Here is a 22,622-nt window from a genome sequence, read left to right as displayed (position 1 = left end):
CCGAACGTATATTAACGTTGTGGTCCAGACTTCACCATTATGATCAACAGCCTACTACATTTGCACCTATGTACAGAAAGGCTAAAATCCAGGTGGAAGATTCAAGTCTTCAAAATCTGATGCAACACCGGGTGTAGTAGCTACAAAAAAGTAAGTTATTTTGTAATCTTCAAGTTATACATATATATCCTAATATTTTTATATTTCTATTTTGTAGGTGCTTTTACGGTAGCAGCTCTGGACCTGCCCAGCGACCTGACTGCAATAGATACGTGGAGCAAACCGTATCAAAACTTTGCGATCTATTTCTCAGTATGAAATCCTGTGCTTACCGAAGTCGCAATCCAATTCGTCATTAACTGTCGTATGGATTCCAGGTAGTAAAGACCGTTGGTCACATGTGGGAACTGCATACAAGAATATCCGGAAGTGTGTACTGAACAATAGCACTATTATGACAAATACAAGCATACAATTGCCGGAACTTAATCAGAGGACAATTCTGAACTGGTATGAATAATTATTAGACTTATTATAAGTCCTTTTTGTGATTCAATATTCTTCTTTAGGTATAAAAATGACGAGACACGAATGGAAAGAGCTGTTCTGCGCCAGGGGATTCGCATTCATGATGCAGCAACAGCTACTGATGATTTACCACAGGGCCAAGGGAAACCTGCAGCGCTACCTACTCCAAAAGTCCAGCTCGAGAAGTTTGTACCAAATATGTCAGACAATACTTTTGGCACTGCTAAGATACGATCTGCTGCTGCGCCTCCAGCCTCATCGATTCCTCGCAGCACGCTATCTTACAGGAAGAGGCGTTCTGTCGAAGAAACTGCTGGCATGTGCTCTCGTAAAAAATATGCGCCGAGAACCGGACCACCTATATGCAGCAAATGTGGCAGTCCCAGGAATACTGATAGCCATAAACAATTTTACGGTAATCAGTTTTGTGCTGCAACGTCCAATGTCAGTCATGATGTTTGGCTGAATGAATTGAAAAAGAAAGGGTATGGCAGACGCGCGGCACGAAAATAATGCTTTCTATTACTTGATGCATCATGATTCCTTTGCAGTCAATGTTTTATTACAATAACAATAATATTTTCAACTGTGGGCTTCTGCTAATCATGTTGTGAATTTTACTTTGCATCTTCGTAACGATTTTTCTGTACTGCCAATTTCTTCATTTATACTGTGCTGATAGATGTCTGGACCTATTTGCTGTGCCTGGTGCTTTCAATATGATATATTTTAGTATTGTATTTGATGTTTCACTCTTGCGTTACAACTGTAACATCCAAGTTGACTAGCTTATAGTCATGTTTCAATTTCCTGTGTTTCAATTTCCTGAAAGTGCTTCATTTGTTATCGCATATATTGCAATAATTGACTCCGATTGGTGTGTCCATTCTAGTTTTTTAAATGTTTACTTTGTTATTGTTATTTTAGTTCCTCTACACTGCAGTACGCTGTTGCAGTTATTGCAATAATTGACCTCTGGCTCTGAGCATTTGAATCATGCACCATTTTATGCTTTGATATTAAGACTGTGAATGTGAAAGCTTCTGCCTTCAGTTCCGTTTCGTTCCTGTGATTGTTTTGGTAGTAATGTCTGTAAATTGCAATACTGATTTCTACAATTCGTTGTGACCATCATGGTGTTCTGATAAAACTTGAAGATAATTTTGCTTTCAAATTCTGCAGTGGATTCGCAGGGAGATGTCCTTTGCAGCAAGTAGAATAATGTGAGTATTTTGGTATAAGACAATATAGTGACATATTGCGAGTGATCCCAGAAATGGTTGATCTAGAATGCAATGAAAGAAGTAGGCAGCGACTGTGTGATCCAGAACAGAAAGAGGAGTATTTTTTTCGTATTTTTATCCACCCTCTCCCGCCGGCCCACGGCAGCATGACTTCGCCTTGTTCTCAATAGAGGTGACCAGTAATAAAGTAATTCCTTCTACTTCAAGTAGCAGAGTTTTCCAACTACCTCAAAGTGGTTCTATTTTATAATTGCCCGGGCAGGTAGGTAGAAATTGACAACGCTATTTCCGCTTCTATGTGCGTATTGTGTACTCATAAATCACGTACGCCGTTCAGATAGGTGGTGTAGCGACGTGAGCAGAAATATCTATGTGACTTGAAAGCCATCCAGACTCCGTCTTACCAGATCAGGAGGGCAATCTCATTGTTTTGATGCCCATGGTTGCACGCAAAGGTTTCATGGTCGCAATCTCAGGTTGCCATGGTTGCAAGCTCAGGTTGCCATGGTTGCAACAAGCTCAGTGACGCAAAATTCGGGACACCAACAGAGAAGAACCGCAGGTAGGGGCCATGCTAATCTTCTCTGTATCGTTCCAATTTTAGTATGTGTACCGCCGAAGCGAGTACAATCTAGAAATAAATATTTTTTTTTTTTTTTTTTTGCGGCTCTCCGGATACCCAGACCATCGCAGGCCCTCTCTACATCTGGTATAGGTGCCTGCTCCGGTCTGGGGGTTTTGAGGTTCTTCTTTTTTATTTTTTATTTTTTTTTCCTTTTCCTTTCTAACTGAGGGGTTTGAACAGTGCTTAGGCAAGTGTGACAGGTTCTTCTTTATTTTTCTCTTATTTATTTTTGTGTTTCCGCCTTTTCGGGCAGTAGTGCCTCATTACAATTTTTTTTTTTTTTTTTTTTTTTTAGGGGTAACCTGGAGGAACCGCAGTAAACCTCCACCCCGTTACGCTTGCGGCAGCCCATGTGGCACTACACCACCGGACTATTGCCACAAGCGCCTTAATAGGTCACTCTTGGGTCGAAAGGACCCAAGAGCTCCCAAAAGGTTGCTTCCTGTTTGCTTTTTTCTCCAATAAGTTTCGTCACTTGTTGGTGCAAACAGTTGTCACAAGCAGGCTTTGGCTGGGGGCGTCTGCGGAGGCTTGTCCCGCCGCCACCATACTTGTGACTGGGATACTGGCCAGTCAAGCTGACACAGATCCCGGTGCGGAGCATGAAGGCCTGACGGCCATACTTCTCCTAGGTGTACAAGTGATTGGAAGTATCGGTTGTACCACAAGGGTTCCGCATCAGCCAGGCCGATGCTTACCTTAATACAACCAAATACTCCTCGGCCTTTATGGCTAAGATCAAGCGTAGTGCCTCATTACAACCAAATACTCCAATCTCAACTCAGATACTCTATGTTGACATTGGGTGTGGGTCTTGTGTCCTCCTGATATTTCCATTCACAGGAGAAGGTTGGTTCTTCTGTGGCACGTCTTTTCCGAGTTTTTGATCTTCATTTTCCCCCCATTTTTTGGCCCTTTTTTTTCACTTCGCTATTATTTTCCTATTCTATCTAGTCTTTTCTCTATTTTTTTGACTAGTTGGGTCACCTGTTTGTTGTTATCTAGGCTTTCTAGTCGTTTTTTGATTTTTCGTAGGATTTTCATCTCCAATCCTTCGTTTTCTATTTTTTTATTGTCAATGTCGAGAGCGATCTTCAGGTTTAATATCGCCTTTTTCATGATCGATGCAATGATCCAGTTGATTTTTTTTCTTCCGGTATTGTACATTATTAAGTCGTTGTCTAGTTCGAGTCCTAGCGTTTTTTGGATTTTCCTTTTCAATTTTGCGATGTATTTGCATTCAGTGAATATATGTTTTGCGCAATCATTGCTCGAGTTACAAAATTTGCAGTTCAGAAGTAATTTCCTGCCATTTTTGTCTTCTGTTAAGTTCCGTATTCTTTTTTTCTGTCCAAATATATACCCGTCATGTGCTACTCGATAGTTTATGATCATTTCACTATTAGTTATCATGTTTTTCCCAAAACATTTGGTTTTGGTTATTTTTGTCATTTTTATTTTCTTTCCGTGTTGTGTTCGGAATTCTATCTCGTTTTCTTTGAGATTTTTTATTTCTTTATACAGTTCTTTGTGGGAACTCTCTTTCCACTCTTCTTCCTCCCATCCGATTTTTTTCGCCAAGTCTATACTTTCTGTCCATCTTTTCGGTGTAGGATATTTGTGTCTCTCGTTGTTGTTATAGAGACTGGGCCGTATAGCTTTTATTTTTGTTCCGACCTCATATATGGCATATTTATGCCATATTTCGGTTGGTTTTTCCAGATTTTTTAACGTTGCGATTTTTTCGAGTTCTATTGCTCTTATGCGTGACTCTATATCTGGGATTCTGAGTCCTCCTTTCTCTCTTTCGGCGATCAGCGTTTTTCGTGATATTGCCTCCATTTTATGGGGATGCCATAAGAATTTAAAATATATTTTTTCGAGTTCTTTTTGATCTTCTTTACTCGGTGGTATAACTCGGGCATTGTACAGAATTTTTGTTGTTGCCAGGGAGTTCAAGATGGCCTTTTTTCCCATCCAGGTCAGTTTTCTGTGCCTGTAGGCCATCAGGGTTCGTAGTATTTTTAGTCTGTTTTCGGTCCAGGTTTCATTGTATTGGTTTTTTCCGAAGTATTGGCCCAATATTTTAATCCGTTCTTTTTTTTGATTCTCGAATTTTCCTGTTCTAGCTCCTGTTCTCGAATTGATGTGCAATATTTCTGTTTTTTCTGGATTTAATTTTTGCCCGGTTGCCCGTTCATATTTTTGGAATTCTTCGAATACGGCATCGATGTCCTCCTCTCTCCCAAGGTAGCACGTGATATCATCGGCGTACTGTTGTATTTTTATACTTTCGCTGCCTATTTTGAAAGGTCTTATTTTTTCGTTTTTCGTTATTTTTCTGGCCAGGGGGTCACAGCTGATGGCATATAAACACATGCTCAGTGGACACCCCTGCCTTATCCCCCTTTTGATGTTGATGGGATCTGTTAGGGCGCCATTTACTAGAATTCTGCTTTTTGCGGAGTTGTATATGTTTTTTATCAGTTGGACGAAGGGTTTGGGGAGTCTGTAGTTTTCGAGTATACTGTAGAGATATTTGTGATTAATCGTGTCAAAAGCTTTTTCCTGGTCCAAGTTTACAATAAGTAGTTCTCGTTTTCTTTCCGTTGCGTGTTCAAATGTTGCCTGAGTATTTCTTAGTATGTCTGTTATATGTCGTCCGCGAATAGCGCATTTTTGTGTTCCAAGAATAAAATTTGGGAGTATGGGTTTCAATCTTGCCGCCAAGATGCTGGTTAGTATTTTATAATCTGTGTTTAATAAGGTTATTGGCCTCCAGTTTTTTAAAAGTTTTGGCTCTCCTTTTTTGTAGATTACGGTAGTTGTGCCCTCCATCCATGTTTGACACAAGCCTCCAAAGCAGTAGGCGTTATTAATCACCTCTAGTAGGTCTTTCTTGAGGATTGACCAGTAGGTTTGGTAAAATTCTTTGGAGAGCCCGTCAGACCCTGGGGTCTTTCCGCTTTCCATTTTATTTAGGATCGTTTTGATCTCAGTCTCGTCTATTTGCGTTTCGAGGTCTTTTCGTTCTTGTTCGGTTGCCTCTATGTCCGCAATTTCTGCAGCATATTCTTCTTGGAGGCGGGGATTCTCACTGGGAGATTTCCCCCATAGATTGTTGTAGAATCCATAAACCTCTTGGATGATTTCTTCTTTGGTTGTAAGTTCTTTGCCCCGTTGGTTTAGAACTGCTGCAATCATTTTGCTTTGCTTTCGCTGGGCTATTTTTGTGAAGAAATATCTCGTTGGTTTTTCATTCTCCTCTATGTCTCTCATTTTATAAAGCGTGCATCTATGTCTCAGTTTGTCAAGCGTGCATCTATGTCTCAGAGTTTGTCATTCTCGATCTTTTTTGAGTTCCTTTATCTGTTTTATGGCTTCGTCTGCCATAGTTACATTGTTTTGTATTCGGTTTATATTTCCTCTGAGGATGTTGATCTTTCTTCTTTCCTCTATGTTTGGTTAGTTCTTTCTTTAAATAATCCCACCATTGGTACACGTTTTCAAAGCTATGTTTCTTCTTCGCGCATTTTTTAAGGGTTATTTTTATTTTTTTGTACAAGGTTTCGTCAGAGTAGAGTCTGATGTCGTTTTTCCATAGTGGTTTTCCCCATGCGATGTTCAGTGGTTCGACTACCTGTGTTTTCTGCATGAATATATGGTCAGCTACGTTGTTGAGTTTGTATTCGCTTCTTTTCACCCGCGGGAGTAGGTTTTCCGAGGCGTAGGTTCTATCTACTCTTCGGGATTGATGCGCTTTCATTACTGTATATAGTTTTTTATTTGGGTTTCGCCAACGCCATATGTCTCTGATCTTATTCGTTTCTATGAAGGTCTTCCATATTTTAGCAGCAGGCGTAAGTTTGAAATTGTCGATGTTCTTAGAGTCTTTCTTATCTGTGACGACATTAAAGTCGCCACAGATAATCGCGCTCTCAGGGGTGTTATTTTCTATATGACATGTTAATTCTCGGTAGAAGTCAGTTTGGTATTTTCCGACATCGCTGGGTCCATACACATTGTATAGGGTAGCGATGTCGGTTGTTTCTTTATCGGTTAGTCGTAGTGTCTGTATCCTGTCCTGTCTTACTATCTGGTGTTTTATGTGGTATTTATTTTTTAAGTCCTTTCTGGCGAATATCCCAGTGCCTCTGTAGTAGTGTTTTTTGTTTTCGTCCATGTCCGTCCAATTTTGTCCTACAGTAATGTGATTTGGATAATAAAGTAAGTCATTCTGTTGTGCCCATTTTTCTATTTTCTCTGTGTCTGCTCTGTGCGTTTCTTGGATACAAATAATATTCCAATTCTTTTCGCATCTGAGTAAATTTTTCATTTTTACCCAATGTGTTCCCATTCCATTGGCATTTAGGGATATGATATTCATCGCCATTAGGATTAGACAGGACAGGGGCTGGCTACTTTTTCAGTTCGATGTCTGCTTTCAGTAATTTCCTTCTTGCAGAGCTTTCGTTTTGTGTCGTGGGGCTACGGTCGCTTTGTTGTCTTTTGTTTGGTGAGGGTGCGTTAAAGAATTCCTGTGCGGTGAAGTTTCATCTTTCCCAATTCCTTGTTATGGTTGCCGTTTGGCCTGTTCGGCTTTTTATTGTTTTCGACTTTTTTTGGGTTAGGGTTATTTCTGCGTCTTGTTGTTTCTCTTCGTCGCTTGTTATTATTTGCAGTTCCTCATCTGTTGTGTTATTTTGTTCATTTTCGCTGTTGAGTTCTGTTTCCTCTCCGGGTCTTATTGTTGTATCTAGTTCTGAGTTTTCTGGTGTAGGCGGGGTCTTGTCTGCTAGGTTAAAGAAGTCATGTGGTTCTTCTTGTAGATCTTCTTTTTCGTCCGCAGAGTTCTCGGCCTCAGAGTTCTCAATGATGTTTTGGCTATCTATAGGTGGTTGGCTCTGTGTTTGTTGTTGTTGTTCATTTTCAGGCTGTGTTTGTTCTTCCCCTGGGTTTGTGTTGGAGAGCTGCATTTCATCCTCTGGACTTCTGTTTTTTGGACATTGGTCTCTTTTATGGCCGTATTCTTTGCAGAGTAGGCAGGCCGTTTCATTTGGACAGTCTGCTGCGGTATACCCTGTTCTCAGACATCTGTAACATCTGTTTATCTCTTCGGCTGCAGGTAGGTAGATCTTGCAGGGCGCTCTGCCTAAATATAGGAAGGGTGGTATTTTCCCAGGCACGTATCTATCGATGGTTACCTGTCTGTATCCATTGTGTATTTGGGTTCCCCTGTGGTAGATGTGTTTGATTGTTCTTATTGTACCGCATCCAAGCCTGTTGATTGTTTGCTCTATTTCTTCGTTGTCTACTTCTGTCGGCACAGCCCTTATGTTGATTTGCACCGCTGGTAATTGTGGTTTATGAAGGTGCAATGTGCCGGTGGCTGTTGCTATGCCTTCTTCGGTAGCTTGAAGGAAGGTTTCTAACAGGCTTTCTACAGGGGATTCTGTATGGAAGGTAAGGTTGAAGGTTGATCTTCCTATTTGGAAGATGGATTCTATTGTATCCTTTCGTTCTTTCAAGAGTGGATGTTTGGTTATTGCGTCAATGATGTCTACCGCATTGCTTCCTAGAGGTGCAGCTATATCCAGGGATCGCGGCCTGTAGCCATATGTTATTCTGTTTCTGTTTTGGTTTAGTAGTGCACTTGCGTACGCCATCTGTGTATTGCCAAGTTGCTGTTGCTTGAGGGCTAGCCTACAGACTGCGTTCTTTTTAATTCGAAGCTGTACTGTCGCTTAATAGAGCGTTTTTGGAGGCGTTTTCTGCGCGCTTTGCTAAAGGCGACACTGCAGTTTCAGTACAGCAGGAAGATCGTACGATCACTGTCTAGACAGTGTCGTAGCGTGTTGTTAATTAAGGCTAGACAGTCTCTCGTCGCCCAAGGGAGAGGCGCGAGAGAGAAGAAAAGACTCGACAAGTCTTGACTCGAGAGAGAGAGTCAAGACTTGAAGAGAAAAGACTCCGACTAGAGTTGACTCACGAAGACGAGTCAAACTCTAGTGGAGGTAGGAACAGACTCCTTTAGACCTGACTCACGAAGACGAGTCAGGCCCAAGGAGGGAGGAGGTTTGAGTCTGAAGGAGACCCGAAGTAGAAGTAGAAATCCGTCGATGAAAAGGAGAAAATATGAAGGAGAAAAATAGCCTAAGTGAAAATTCTAGCCTAGGTACTGCAAAATTAACTAACGTTTACGGTAAGTATAAACTATCGCCACAGCGGCTCCGGTTCGTTCCTTGCTCCTGTAAATAGCCGTTATATACTTACGCGAACCTTAATACAACCAAATACTCCACAAAATTGTTATAATTGTTAGTTTACCACAAAATTTTTTTTTTTTTTTTTTTTTTTAATATAGAAATAAATGTAATCGCGACTCCGGTCACCTTACGACACATGCAGAACATATATGTAGAACAAAACCCACCATTTGCGGTGGTGGGGAAAAAAGTTTTTATTGGTGTGTCTTTTTCGTGTTTGGTCTCGTCGCTGCTGGATTGTTGAGTACGACTGAGTGAATAAACTTCCTATCTGAGCAAAGGCCTCTACAATATACTCTCCATAACAATGTCGCTGTCAAATCACATGGCTTCACTCGCTAAAACGGCAATTATAGAAGCCTGGTGCATAACTTATTTCATAGACTTTATCTAACCTATTTGACTATAATTGACACACCTTATTCTACAACATGACAACATAAATCATCTCAATATTACAGGACTTCTTTTCTTATTACCGAGATCTATTCTACAGGTAAAACAAATTAAAAACCGAGCTTTAGAGCAATGCATAAGTACCGGTACTGCATAGAGCGACGACTCGGGGCCTCATAATAGCTCAGTACTTAAGTATACATATTGACGTTTTAAACGTCGCCAAATGTATCAACTGAGGCAATCAAATGATATAATAATCCCATAAAATCGGTATCTTGCGTCGCTTTGCCATAAATTTCGACCTGATCGGACAATGTATATTCGGCGTCTGAGTATTGCCACACGGATATTGAGCAGAGTGTAAAATGGGTTTCTATACTTGCTACCGATATTACCCCATTAACAAGTTATACAGCAGTATAGCCAACATCTCAGTCGCACGGATCTGGTTTTTATGATACAGTATACATATTTAGTCAAGATTGACCCCGTACGCCTGCTAGATTTTTACATCAGAAGACGAAATCAATCTCATTGATTGGTTGAATTAGGATCATTCGCTGACAAAATACAGTGTATTTCACTCTTGATGTCATGTGATTGCGGGTCAAGCTCACAGCACAGAGACACTAAATATGCACAAACGGAAAGCTGGATATTTCGAGCAAACTTTTGTAACAATATTTTTTGAGATTGTCAAGGGCATGCTCGTTTAGTGTTGAATGTTTATGCTGCCAGCTCCATGCATAGCAAGTGGCCCGCAGTTGAAAGTCAATAAATTTGAACCAAAGATGTTATAATGAAGTGAAAATTGCAATATATGAAAAAGGTTCACAGTGCAGAACCTACCAAGGTTCTGTTGTGAACGCGAACCTCAAATTTTCCGAGGTTCACACACAGAACGCGAACGTGAACCTCACGTTCACATCATCCCTACTTGCCATACGTCCCTTTTTTCGGGTTTTTGAAAATGTCCTCCGAGGACGCCTAAATGTCCTTTCTTTTTTGAGATTTTGTCGTCTTTTTTAGAAATTTTGACCAAAATTCCACTGAGATGCCGTAAATCAGCACCGAAGTGACGCTCCGGCGGGTATTTCGGGAGCTAGTTAAAAGTTGACCTTTTATTCAAATTTTGAAAATGTGTCTTCCTTTCCCTATTCCCAAATATGGTAATCCTGGTGGTAGTCCCCATATTAAAATTAATTAATGTGATGGTAAATCGCGCGCAGCGCGAAGAAAAATATCATGTAGCATAAATATTCCTAAAAATAATGTTTATATGTTGATTTATGAAAAAAATTATGAGCTTACGTCAAGCCTTCAAAATTCCGGACTTCAGGCATATTATAGAAATTCCTCCCGGACGCAAGTTAGAACAATGAAATCCCGGACATCTCCGAAAAATTCCGGACGTATGGCAACCTTAAATTAACTACAGTTGATCACAAAAATAGCTACTTGCGATATTACATTATCTTTTTCGCAAAAAAAAGAAACTGAACATGATAATATGTACAATTGCACAACAATAATAGTTGAGAATTACGATAAATTTTAAGGGTCTTTCATTGTTATACATGACAAATTTTGAATAGCAGGCTAATAGTAGTAGATGTTTTGGTCCGCTGTTTCATTACCACAACGGTAACGTTCAAGATGAAATACTTTAACTTCTATTAGTGTCTACGTCGAGGTAGTAATCATTCATCTTTTCCTGATAACCAAAGGTAGCCTCGCCCAATAAAAACATGGAAAATGCATGAATTTGGAAAATGATACTATTTTTGCAAACCAATCAGTCCTCATACTAACGCAAATCAACAGCTTATTGCCCGGGTTATGTGAGTAAAGGTCCTTACAGGCGGATTCTAAATATGGGCTAGTTGCGATACTATCGGCAACTGAAGTTACAGATATACAATTCCTTTCATTTTTTAGCATTTTTGCAGCACTTTATCGTCATGTTCAGTTCAGTCTAATTATACCCGGTTCACGTTGTGTTCATACATGCCAAAGCTATATAAATGCGAACAGTCCATGAATGTAGCATATTCGTTTTTTGCTTGCGGGACGAAAGGAGCAACGACGAATAATACGATTACAACGCGGAACAAACCTTCACAAGCTAATATGATTCTCATCCGTTTGGCTGTTTTGTGCGGATTGGTTGTGATCGGTAAGTTATCACACGTTTTACAAATCAAAGTTACACTACTTTATATCTCATTATGTTTACAGCTATGTCTGACGGACGCAACACGCAGAAACCAGATGGCAAAGGTGACGGTAAAATGAGCGGCCCAGGTCGATCTGGTGGTTATCGAAACTCCGGAATGGGGCATCGGAGAGGTGGAACCGGTGAGAGAAATATGCAATACATAACACTGACAACTTTATATATCCTCCATATACCTTCATTGTCGATGGTTCGCTGTCTGGAACAGTGGTTCTCAACCTTATTAACCCCGCGGACCGGTAAAATTTCAAGAAATATTTGGCGCACTGGCGGACCTGCAAAAATTGAAATCAGCTCAAACTTTGAAGTATACAGTCGATTCCTTGCAATTATGATACTAGAGCATTGGTTCCAAAACATTTTCGGCTACTGGCACACCAGAAAATTTAGAAAACACTTGCGGCACACTTGTACAAGAATTTCTCTTTGAAAAAAATACGTAGTGGTGAGATTGCTATATGCTTATTTATGGGAGCATATACGACTGAACAACGAGTAAAACGAGGCTGCATTTATGACCAACAGACCTGCATCTAGTCCGCGATTTCAAACAGTCTCTATCGTGCACAGCTTTAAATTCTAGCCAAAACAAAGAAATCCTGTCATTGAGATGCACATGGCAATTAAATTCGGGTAGCTTTTTCGCCCATGGTAGAGGATTCGATAGGAGACCGCCGTAACACATCCATTTTTTGTGAAAACTACGTTTTAACAACGAGGCGTTTTGTAAATCAATGAGCTGTGCTTTTGCAGCAAAATTGATTGCTTCATTGCGTCCAACTGGACTACTACCCGTCTAATGTTGTGAACAAAAAATGAGGAGAAGTAATAAGCCTATTGCATTGAAGGCTAAAGTCCAGGCGGTGTGCCCACGTTTGGCCGAGTAATTTGTTGTTTATTAGTTGATTCATTAGGAGCTTATAACGAATTAAAGACTTCCTTCGACCCATAACAGCCTAATTATAATATTAGCAAATACACAACTCGTCCTCAATACCGTGATTGGTTCCATCGAATAATATTCCTCTCTTCGATAATATCGAATGAAGAGACGTTTCGGAGTCAGACCAAGCACCTTGTCATGCTATCTTGCTCATTATCCACTGCAACCAGACGTACTACGAATACAATGCGACGCACGGAAACACCTGTCCACAGCGACACTTGATCATCCACAAAATGAATGAATCGAAACGAATGATTGTGCGAACTGCGTGGTTCAGCTAGTCAGCTCGTACGTGTTGCTCGCATGTCATCACCGGAGACGGCTTGAACTTCAAGTCAAATCGAACATGTTTCCAGGCCTAATGTTACCACACTATGTTGTGAATCATTTTAAAATTTGAGGCTTCATTTATTTTATCAAAGGACATTTGCCAAGCTTTACATCTTGCATCTTGAAATTTGGCGTAAATTTTTATATACCTGGCGGACCGGCAGAAAAGACGTCGCAGACAAGCACGGGTCCGCGGACCGGCGGTTGAGAACCACTGCTCTAGAAGACCCAGACAAAGCGGACTGACTAATATATTTTAAATTGCATTTCAGGGACGCAGAGACGGCCAGGACCAGGTCGTGGATACAACGACGACGACGATGATCCAGGTCCATTCCGTCGATTCCCTAATTATGGACAAGGTAATCGTCAGCATGGTGGACAAGGTGAATTTCAGATCTTGCTGATGTTTACATTACAATAGCGCATATGTGTGGTCGAATGAATCATGATATGTAATAATCCGCAATCAACTAAACCCACTTTTCAGGAGGTCAAAGTGGTCCAGGACAAGGCGGCAGAGGAATGCAGAATCGACAAGGACCTGGCTTATTCGGTAGACGTCCCGGTAAGTACAGTGTTATTCATCTGTACATTTGTGTCGTCCGTTATTAATTAAAATAACTTTACCAGTAGCTCAAAGTCACCCAGGACAAGGCGATAGAGGAATGCAGAATCGACAAGGCCCTGGCTCATTTGGGGTTCGCCCCAGTAAAGACATTTTTATAAATTTGCGCATTTGTGTCGTGACTAATTAATTTAATTCCCTTTTACAGGAGGTCAAAGTCGCCCTTGACAAGGCAGAGGAATGCGGAATCGACCAAGCCCTGGCTCCTTTGAGGGTCGTCCCGGTAAATACAATGTTTTCTATCTGCATGTTTGCGTCGCACGTTATTAAACAAACTCTTTTTTCAGCAGCTCGAAGCCGCCCAGGACAAGGCGGTAAAGGAATGCACAATGCTGTATCTTTCACCATTCCATGATCAACGGACGAGCAAGCACTATTGCGAAGCTCGCTTACGCATCTTAGAATTTCAATCAAAGCCTTCATCTACGTTCCTGTTCAATTTGAAGCTCTTGATTTGTTAGATGGAATAGAGGACCGATACGCAACGTTTTCCGAGTCCACATTAGCAGATTTTAGCTGAGCAGGCGGGATTCGAGGAATGGAAAATCAGTACTCATTAGGATCGTATTGTCTCGTCTAAACACACTGTAAATCTAGAAGTTGGAAATTTCCTCCATATGAAGTGGTTCACGTTTTCTCCCGTATGTGATCGAATGCAAATCAAATCTCTAATATGGTGGAAATACTTTCCTCTCTATCCCATATAGTGGAAATACTTTCCACCCTAACCTTCCCCTTCAGTCTCAGCTGCATCATACATCGCTGCGTTATGCAATATCGAAGAATGCAAATCCATTGAAAACATACAAATATGGTATTCAATGCATTATATTAAGCTGATTACCATATTTTAGGAATCCGAAAAGTGGACACTTTCTCAAAATTTTCAAACTTATAATCCGAGATGTGTGCAATGTGCATTATACATCATCTATCTACGAACAAATTACCTCTCCAATATGAAGAAAATTGTCGTATCCTTCTCCAAATATGGTCGGCATACCAACACGCCAACCCACCATTCCATCATCTATAAAGTAGGGGCCACCAACGCGGTGCCCGCGGGTCCCAGAGAGCCCGCGAGGACCACAGCCCGCGAGCATGTTATAAAAAAATAGATCGAATAGCAGCATTTACTAATATTCATAAGATTATTACCTGTGAGCTTTCAAACATATAGAATGATTGACTTAGCTATTCGTGTTTGAATCGCACTAACATGTAACTTACAAATGACATTACATTTATATAAACACATAAAATGATGATATCAAATATCCTCAATTATAATTAGTGATGTAACAACATGAAATAGAATGACTAGATTTCGAAGACGTAGGGTACGGCGCACTGCCTGTACAGGTTACATGACGGAATTCCTTCCATGGTCTTCTTGACATGGCGAGGGGTTCCGTTATGGTAACTCGACGTCCAGGACAATGCCAAAGTAGAAAACAACATTAGTATTTGATAGCAGATAGCCGTGAAGAATAAGCAGATTTTCATCAACTGTATGGCGATTACGTGTTGCACCTTTTGACACAGCTCGTTTTTCTTACACTCAACGCAATTTAGTACCATGTTTCTAACTCTCTGTAATCGTTGCTGCTGTCCGGTATAATGAAATCTCTCATGTCTGAATGCTGAACTGTTGGAGATTGAAATTGTAACACTACAAAATTACTTCCAACGCAAAGCCCACCGGGCTGCAGCAAACTTTTGGGCCTTGTTGACACGGATAAGTACAATGAAGTATGCGCAGCAGCCATGAAGGTTACAAGCAGGGCTTTTGAGCCGGAGCCCGGAGCAGGAGGTCCGAAGCCGTGCATTTTTACCTGAGCTGCAGCCTATGCCGGAACTCTACATAAAATTAAGCCGGAACCAGAGCTGGAGCCAGGTATTTGAGGGGTAGCTCCGGCTTCGACGTATTTCATAAGATGCTATTATATATGCAACAACCATATCTTCTGAGTTCACCTAATTCAACAACAGGCCTTCGCGAAATTAAGAATCCTTTCCTCTTTGGTGCTACCTTTTCCGACTAACCATGTTCCTGGGGATTGAACAGCAGAGCATTCGTATGTTCAATGTTCAATTTTCATACATTAGTGCCGAACCTCGGTGTGCAAAATATGCCTGTGAATATTGTGGGTTTGCGGCATACCCGCAATTTCATCATCAGCACAACCTTGTTGGCCAATTGTATACGGTTCGAAAATAATGATCACTATGTATTGCGTGAAATGGGAGAGAGGATAAAAACGTGATTTCGTTTCACATGTCGATATGACGAGCACGAGCTGAAAAATTCCGTCTCATCGTTGCTATGAATCGGATGAGCAAATACGCGTTCTTTCGTGATAGTTCTTTAATCGGGCTATGAAATTGGACAGTGTTATTGAGTATGCGATTATGCATGCTAATTGGAATTCATTACTGCGCATCATCGTCATTCACTCCAGTAAGGACTTTCGAGCGTAAATAGGGGATGGCAGAAGAGTAGCCCAAAACCCCCTGGTATTTTATGTTGGAGACAAATTACTGATTTGATACGCGATTACCAATTTGTAATCATATGTTTCGTAAACTTGTAAATGTGCAATGTGCATAATGCATAGTTTAATTCGTTATGGGCATGGCGCAATATGCATGGCACAGTGTTTAATTCGATTATTCGATTCGTTTCAATGGGAAAATATTATATTCCGATATACTTGATCGACACCGGATGGACTTGTAACGTGTGCACCAATATCGAACGTCAAACCATTGGCCATTTGGTACAAATCGAATTTTTATTGATCACGTGGTTATATCCGCCGATATTGCTCTTACTACAGTTACAGTTGAATATTAATCGCACATTTAAAGATTGAATTGAGCTGTATGGCTTAATGTTAACGAGTACAGTGCCAGTGTTAAAACGCCACATCAGAATTTTATTGCTGTACACAGCAATGGCACGGAGTAAAATGCGTTCTAGTGCAACTATGATGTTATCGACAATTGGCAAGTATTCATTATGTCGTCACAAGCCGACTCGGTGGCATCCATGTCTTCGTTGCTGCATCCGATGTTACTGACGGCTAACAGACTCTAGATTACTATAGATAACTAACCCACGGGTAAATTACTAATTTATATAGAACAGAGGTGGCTAAATTTTTCGGCTAAAGGGCCACGTGAAATTGACGAACGAGTGCGCTGCGCACTAGCCGCGCAAGGCGCGTAAAATTTTCGAAGTTAATATTATTATTACTTGGGTATATTGCGGGTCGACTGTATACCACCCGCTGGGATCAGTTTGCAAGGAAGGACATATCGATATCGAAGATTTCCGCTAATATACGACAATCATTTCGTGCCTACATTTCATCGTCGCCGATCTTTCTGCGAGCGCAAACGCGAATATACTTTTTCTCGTAATTGTTAATATAGTTAGACTCAATCGGCTGAATCAGGCGTTTTTTTCATTTTCAGGTGGCGGTAGGCTATAGAGAAAGAAATCGTGTGACAATTAAACACGCGATGCGTGATGAAAAATTTTACTACTTTTATAGTTTATTGTATTGTACGACAATTTACTAAAAATGTGACTGCTGGACCCTGTATCTGCCAATGCGTCGGAACTGATATTTTAGTCATCAACATTCCAAGTGTCGCGGCCATACTAATTATATTTGTGATTGGCTTTGCAAGTTCACAATATGAGCAATTCAATTTCGATAATTATAACATAACAGAATATCGATAATAGAACGGGAAATTAGCTCGCGGGCTACTCCAAACCTTCTCGCGGGCCGCATATGGCCCGCAGGCCGCGGTTTGCCCACCCCTGATATAGACAGACACCTTCGATAGTTTCCACTGAGTTGAGTTTCATGGAATAATGTTCCAAAAAGTAGTTATTCACGCCAGCAAAAACGACAATGCCGGACCTCTATATGAAGTTTACATGGATAATATATTATTTACATGAAAATATTATTCAAATATCAGTGCATGGTCGTGGTGCTGTGTCATTTCTGACTCAATAGGTCCCCAGAATCTAGAGAAACCGGAATCGTGATTTAGTAAGAATACAACAAATTCAAAAGTTCGCGTTTACAGTTGAATTTCTTGTATTCCTCACAACGCATACACACGGCTAACGCCAGATTGCAACTTGAGCAAATTGAGCATGGAAATAAGTGAACTTGTATCGTCGTTACCGCCACTGTTTTAGCATTGGTTCATAAGAGTATTCAACCAGCCAATCATCATCGTCAATTCCATTGGTCGCGAATTAAGGTGTTGCTACTTGATAGAAGAAAGCGCCTATGATCGGTGATACAGTTGTAATTGAAATTGTAATTGTGATGTCATTCTAATATACTATTATGAATATATGCTAGGTAATAATGTGTGCAGGTGAAAAGCAAAGCGTGCGGCCCGCGAGCATTTGGAATTTTTGAATCCGACCCGCGACGTAATTTGAGTTCGACTCATCTGTTCTACACAGTAGGGTATTTAATCTCATACGGCCATTCCGTTGATGTGCTAACTGAAGCATTAGCAGTTTGAAGCGAAACTGCTTCATGATTTCTCTTATTTAAAAAAGTTACAAATTTATTTCCAATCATCTTGCAAATTTAGAGGGCTCGCGAACCCCGAAAATGCTTCGCGGACCCCCAGTTGAGAACCACTGGCCTAGAGTTTCCTTTTATCATTGCATTGTTACGTCATACTTTGCCAATTGGTTTTCGTTTGAATCTCATTCTATATGCTTATTGTTGTGCCGATAACTCTAGTGGTATATACATCACAGGAGAAATTCATTCTGCGGTGAGGTTTCAATACGGATTCGCGGACCCCAGGAATTTAAAAGTTCTCAATCCCTTACATAGCTGGAATTTTCTTTGTTATTGCTTTTCAAAACGGGATAGTTTCTCAATAATGCCACGCATGCTTCTCGATACTGACTCACTGATACTACTTTTGCTTGGTATAACAATCGTGAGAGTGAATACACACGCTTCTTAGCCTCCGAGCACTCTTTGGTCTATTATGTGGGTATGCGAGGTCTTCTAGAGAAATTGGGAACAGTGTATACTCCCAGTGAATGGCCCCTCTTTATTGATGCATCAAAGTCAAGCCTAAAAGCTGTTTTGCTGCACAACACAAATCAATTTGCTTCTATCCCGGTAGCTCATTCAACTAGCATGAAGGAGTCTTACGAAAATATGAAACATTTGCTTTCGAAGTTGCAATATAGCACTCGCACATGAAAAGTTTGTGTTGATTTCAAAGTACTAAATATGCTACTGGGTCAACAATGTGGATTTACAAAGTACCCTTGTTTTATGTGTGAATGGGACAGCCGAGACAGAAGAAATCATTGGATTAAACGTGAGTGGCCGTTGAGGGAATATCTTAGACACGATTATAAAAATGTTTTACAGCCTGCTCTCATCGACAGATCTAATGTTTTACTTCCCCCATTGCATATAAAACTGGGTCTCATGAAACAGTTTGTAAAAGCCCTCAACAAAGAAGATGCATGCTTTGAATACATTCGAGAAAAATTTCCTCACTTGAGTGCCGAGAAGGTTAAAGAGGCTGTATTTGTTGGACCTCAAATCAGAACACTCACCAAAGACCCTCAATTTCTTATTACCATGACGGATGTGACAAGAAAAGCATGGCTCTCCTTCACAGAAGTTGTATCTTAATTTCTGGTAAATACTAAAGATCCGGATTACCGTAAAATATTGTGGCAAACATGTTGGTTTCTTATCAAGCACTTGGATGTCTGATGAGTTTGAAAGTCCATTTTCTACACGCACATTTGGAAAAGTTTCCTCAAAACTTGGGTGACATGAGTGAGGAGCATGGTGAACGTTTTTATCAGGACATCAAGACTATGGAGACCCGGTATCAAGGGCGATTGGATGTGACGATGATGGCAGACTATTGTTGATGCCTGAAACGCGACTGCGAGAATAACGAGGCTGCAAGAAAAGAAAAAAGAAAAAAGTTTATGCCAAACACCAGTAAGGAATAAGAAATAAATTTGTTTCAAACAAAATTTTACTGAGTAAATGAATATAATTACGATCGTTTGGGGTCTAGGGTATAGGTTGAGAGCGTAAAGTTTATTCTAACAAATTCAATCGAGTAAAATAAGCGCCTTGTCGGCTGTGTTCGTTTCACGTACGGACATCTTGACCTGAAATAGGGCTGAATACAACCGTTTTAGAGTAAAATTTTCATTCATTTTTTGCAAAAAAAGTGTGACGTGATGGGTGAATTTTAACTGCAATTTCGGAATCAGCATAGTCAAATTAGGTAAACTCAATTTTTTGTTGAAAAAAAAGGAAAAAAAAGTTGAAAAATGTCGATCAATGTTATTGTTACGTGAGGTACAGTCGAATATCACCGTGCAAAATTGAACGCATTATTCGAATATGATTTCGTTGACAATTAGTACTGGTTGTGTTGCTTCGCAATGCTCAGTGTCACGCTGTAGTAACTTACAATCATTCTTGTTTCTAAGCCAGGCTCAATTCACTTAAACTTCTATGTTCAAAACGCTATTAGTTTGAAGCTTATTATTTGAAATCTATCCATAAAATGTGTATGCAACTGAATAAGGTATCAGAAAGGTGGATGTCAAGCGGTTCGAGCGACAAATTGGGTACCGTATCGTCTTCGGGTTGTAGCTTTCTCAACCCCCCTCCCCCCTAGGTTAGAGAAATTATGGTCTGGAGTTATTGCTAATATTTTCACGTATTTCTAGAGTCCATGCGCCGACTGCAAAGATCTCACATGAGATTCAACCGCATGCGAACACTCACTCGCCAGTTCGCGAAATGAGTTTCCGATAGAAGACGAGTGAGGCATGGAGGAAAGAATAATACTGATGATGAGGATGAAGCAGGCAAGAAAATACGGATGGGGTAATTTCTTTGCAAAATCAAATCCATGCTTGACGATAAAGGTTTTAAAAAAACAGTGGTGAGACAACAGTAGCATTTCCGTGATGGAATTTACCGTGACTGTTCCTGACACAGTGTCGCAGAGTCAATGTCGAATCTGTGCATAGTATTAGCCATAACCGGAAACAGATAATTATAGTAACAATAATATAGAACGCTCTCAGACAACTTGTCATCAGCACTTTCTATATTTTATTTTCATCTATATTACGGCCACCATATTTTTGTGGATCCTGTTCCAGACACTCTCTAGCGCCTGTTAGCGGATTTCACAATGAGGTGTGAACACATTGGCAGTTAATATGACGTCACACTAGCAAAGTTTCACCTATCGACTGTAGACAGGAGTGCAGTGGAACATAGGTTTTGAATTGGACCATCTCTAATGTGAGCTCTGGTGATTTCTTGGGTCAGCAACAGATTTCTTCACGGGCCGGATGAAATCGTCTGGTGGACCTTATCCGGTGCGCCGGTTGTGTGTTTGACAAACCTGCTTTATCGTTAGGTCGGTGCGATTGTCTGGTTGTGAATTGTAACAAGATCAGAAACAACCATTTTTCAGCCCCCTTTCGCCCAAAAAGCACTAATCTTGGGCCCACCATAGGGTAATCGATGCAACTTCTTGCGGGCTAATTATATGCATTTCCTTGTTAAACTTTGTGAATGAATTCTGTCAATATTATTGGTTCTTCTATATATCACTATAAAATACACCAGTAGATTGCACGTCCGGTGGTTTCCAACCTTTTATGGCCTCGAGCTCATTTCAAATTTGAAAATGTTCCGTGGTCCGGCTCAAAAAAGAATTAGTAGATTAATAAAAAAGTCACCTTGCCCGGACTTTTTCACGGCCTATTTTGGAAGCTGATTACGTCCAACATCTTTTCTATCCCCAGAATAAAGGCAAATGACCCCAAGGTTTAGGACAACTGTCTTTGACTAAACTAAAGCATCCAAACGGCCTTAACCAACTGAATGAATAGATCGTTATCATATAATTGCGAGTACAATTACACTTATTTCAGTAAATGATGGTTATTTTTTATTTATTTTTCATTGCATTGTTTGTGAAGGCGGTGCGTGGTCACTATATTAATATCCATATACGTCGTATTAAATCGCTCGCAGCGCGAATAAAAAATTCAAATAGCATAAATCTGCTTAAAGCAGATATCATTAATGTTGATGCCAAAAAAAAAATCAAATAGCATAAATCTGCTTGAAGCAGATATCATTAATGTTGATTTACGACATTATTTTAAGCCTACTTCAAGCCTTCAAAATTCCGGACATTTGGGCATATCTTACAATTTCCTCCCGGACGAAGTTTTTTCGGACATGTCCGGGAAATTGCGGACGTATGGCAACCCTACTCTATATGTCAGATGATTGATATAGTCATATATATTCAGATTATATTCGCTTAATCACCGTTTGTTCCAACAGATAACGAATATAAAAACGACACCAAATCTTGCGACGGTAAAAAGATGATGGAAGAAGGTGAGCAGCCTATTTGTTTTTCCTTGGGATTTTGAAATGCATGATTAAGAACTAATATAGGCTATTATTGCTGCTATATCTAGTACACGGGTTCTCAGCCCTTTCTTGGCCGTGGCCCATTTTCCGGTTTGAAAATGTTCTGTGGCCCACCTCTAATCTTAAAGTCATATTCCTGTTCAATGCGTGGTAATCGACGGCGCCGATATGCCTATTTCTCTAAAATATTCCCATTTTTTCCTAATTTACTGATGAAATAAAAAACAAACATATCGTGGCATGAAGTCGCGCCGGGCGCGACGAAAATTTTGAAGTTGAATGAATATCTTCTAACAAACGACCAACGAATTAATCTTTCTGGGCCCCTTCTAGTTCCCCAATTGGGGGTTAGGGTGCGGCAATTACGGCTCAGGTAGATCATATGCTAAAACTTCTGAGTATTTTATGATCGTCCGCTTCTCCATTTGCTTCGCGAAACACAATGATCGAATTCTCGCATACACTGTGTGATTGGGATTTTAGTTCCACTATTGAGGGGAATAGTAGCCTTTTGAAGACCCCTAGTGCACATATCAGATGACTTAAGGGATCGCCAGACAGGACGCCTATTGCCGAAAACCTAGCCTATAGCCGGAAACCTAGCCGATAGCCGAAAACCTATGCGATACAGACAGGTCGCGTACGAAGAAGCGTTCTCTCGTTTTTCGCGAGCCTGGCCGAAAGCCTACCGGCGCGAATCGAGTTAAAATATTTTTAACTTTATCGGCTATCGGCGCCGACGGCTGGTCGTTCATCGTGTGCTTCAGTCGTATTTGGCTTGCTGGGTGATGTTTTGTTGAGTGTTGTGAATCGCAGGGAGAAGAGATGCTGTGGCAGTGGCGTTGTTGTTTGAAATAACAGTACTAATTTACTTCAATTGTAGTGGAGTACAGTGCCAATATTG

The 22,622-nt window shown here is 40.5% G+C and overlaps 1 protein-coding gene and 2 pseudogenes across 1 annotated transcript; 2 read left to right on the top strand and 1 right to left on the bottom strand.

The window, feature by feature from the left end:
- The first annotated feature begins 113 nt into the window (after positions 1 to 113).
- On the top strand, positions 114 to 1,689 carry LOC145438115 (uncharacterized). Its single transcript, XM_080315505.1, has 4 exons — positions 114 to 150; positions 218 to 312; positions 378 to 510; positions 570 to 1,689. Exons 3-4 carry the CDS (start codon positions 455 to 457, stop codon positions 1,039 to 1,041), a joined length of 528 nt encoding a protein of 175 aa, XP_080171631.1. The 5' UTR covers positions 114 to 150; positions 218 to 312; positions 378 to 454; the 3' UTR covers positions 1,042 to 1,689.
- Positions 1,690 to 2,336: 647 nt separating this feature from the next.
- On the bottom strand, positions 2,337 to 2,400 carry LOC145438408 (U6 spliceosomal RNA; annotated as a pseudogene).
- Positions 2,401 to 18,703: 16,303 nt separating this feature from the next.
- LOC145437940 (uncharacterized) lies at positions 18,704 to 22,507 on the top strand (annotated as a pseudogene).
- Positions 22,508 to 22,622: the final 115 nt, after the last annotated feature.

This window comes from Botryllus schlosseri, chromosome 4 (genome assembly GCF_051294905.1).
Source record: "Botryllus schlosseri isolate E-star chromosome 4, Bs_hap1, whole genome shotgun sequence".
NCBI lineage: Eukaryota > Metazoa > Chordata > Ascidiacea > Stolidobranchia > Styelidae > Botryllus > Botryllus schlosseri.
Note: the sequence above shows the minus strand (reverse complement) of the source record. Positions and strands in the feature narration are given on the sequence as shown.

Bases quoted from the DNA above. Each gene is read 5' to 3' on its own strand.
- LOC145438115 (XM_080315505.1), top strand. From the start codon at position 455: ATGACAAATACAAGCATACAATTGCCGGAACTTAATCAGAGGACAATT. The intron at 511-569 runs GTATGAATAATT...ATTCTTCTTTAG, and splicing joins CAGAGGACAATTCTGAACTG to GTATAAAAATGACGAGACAC.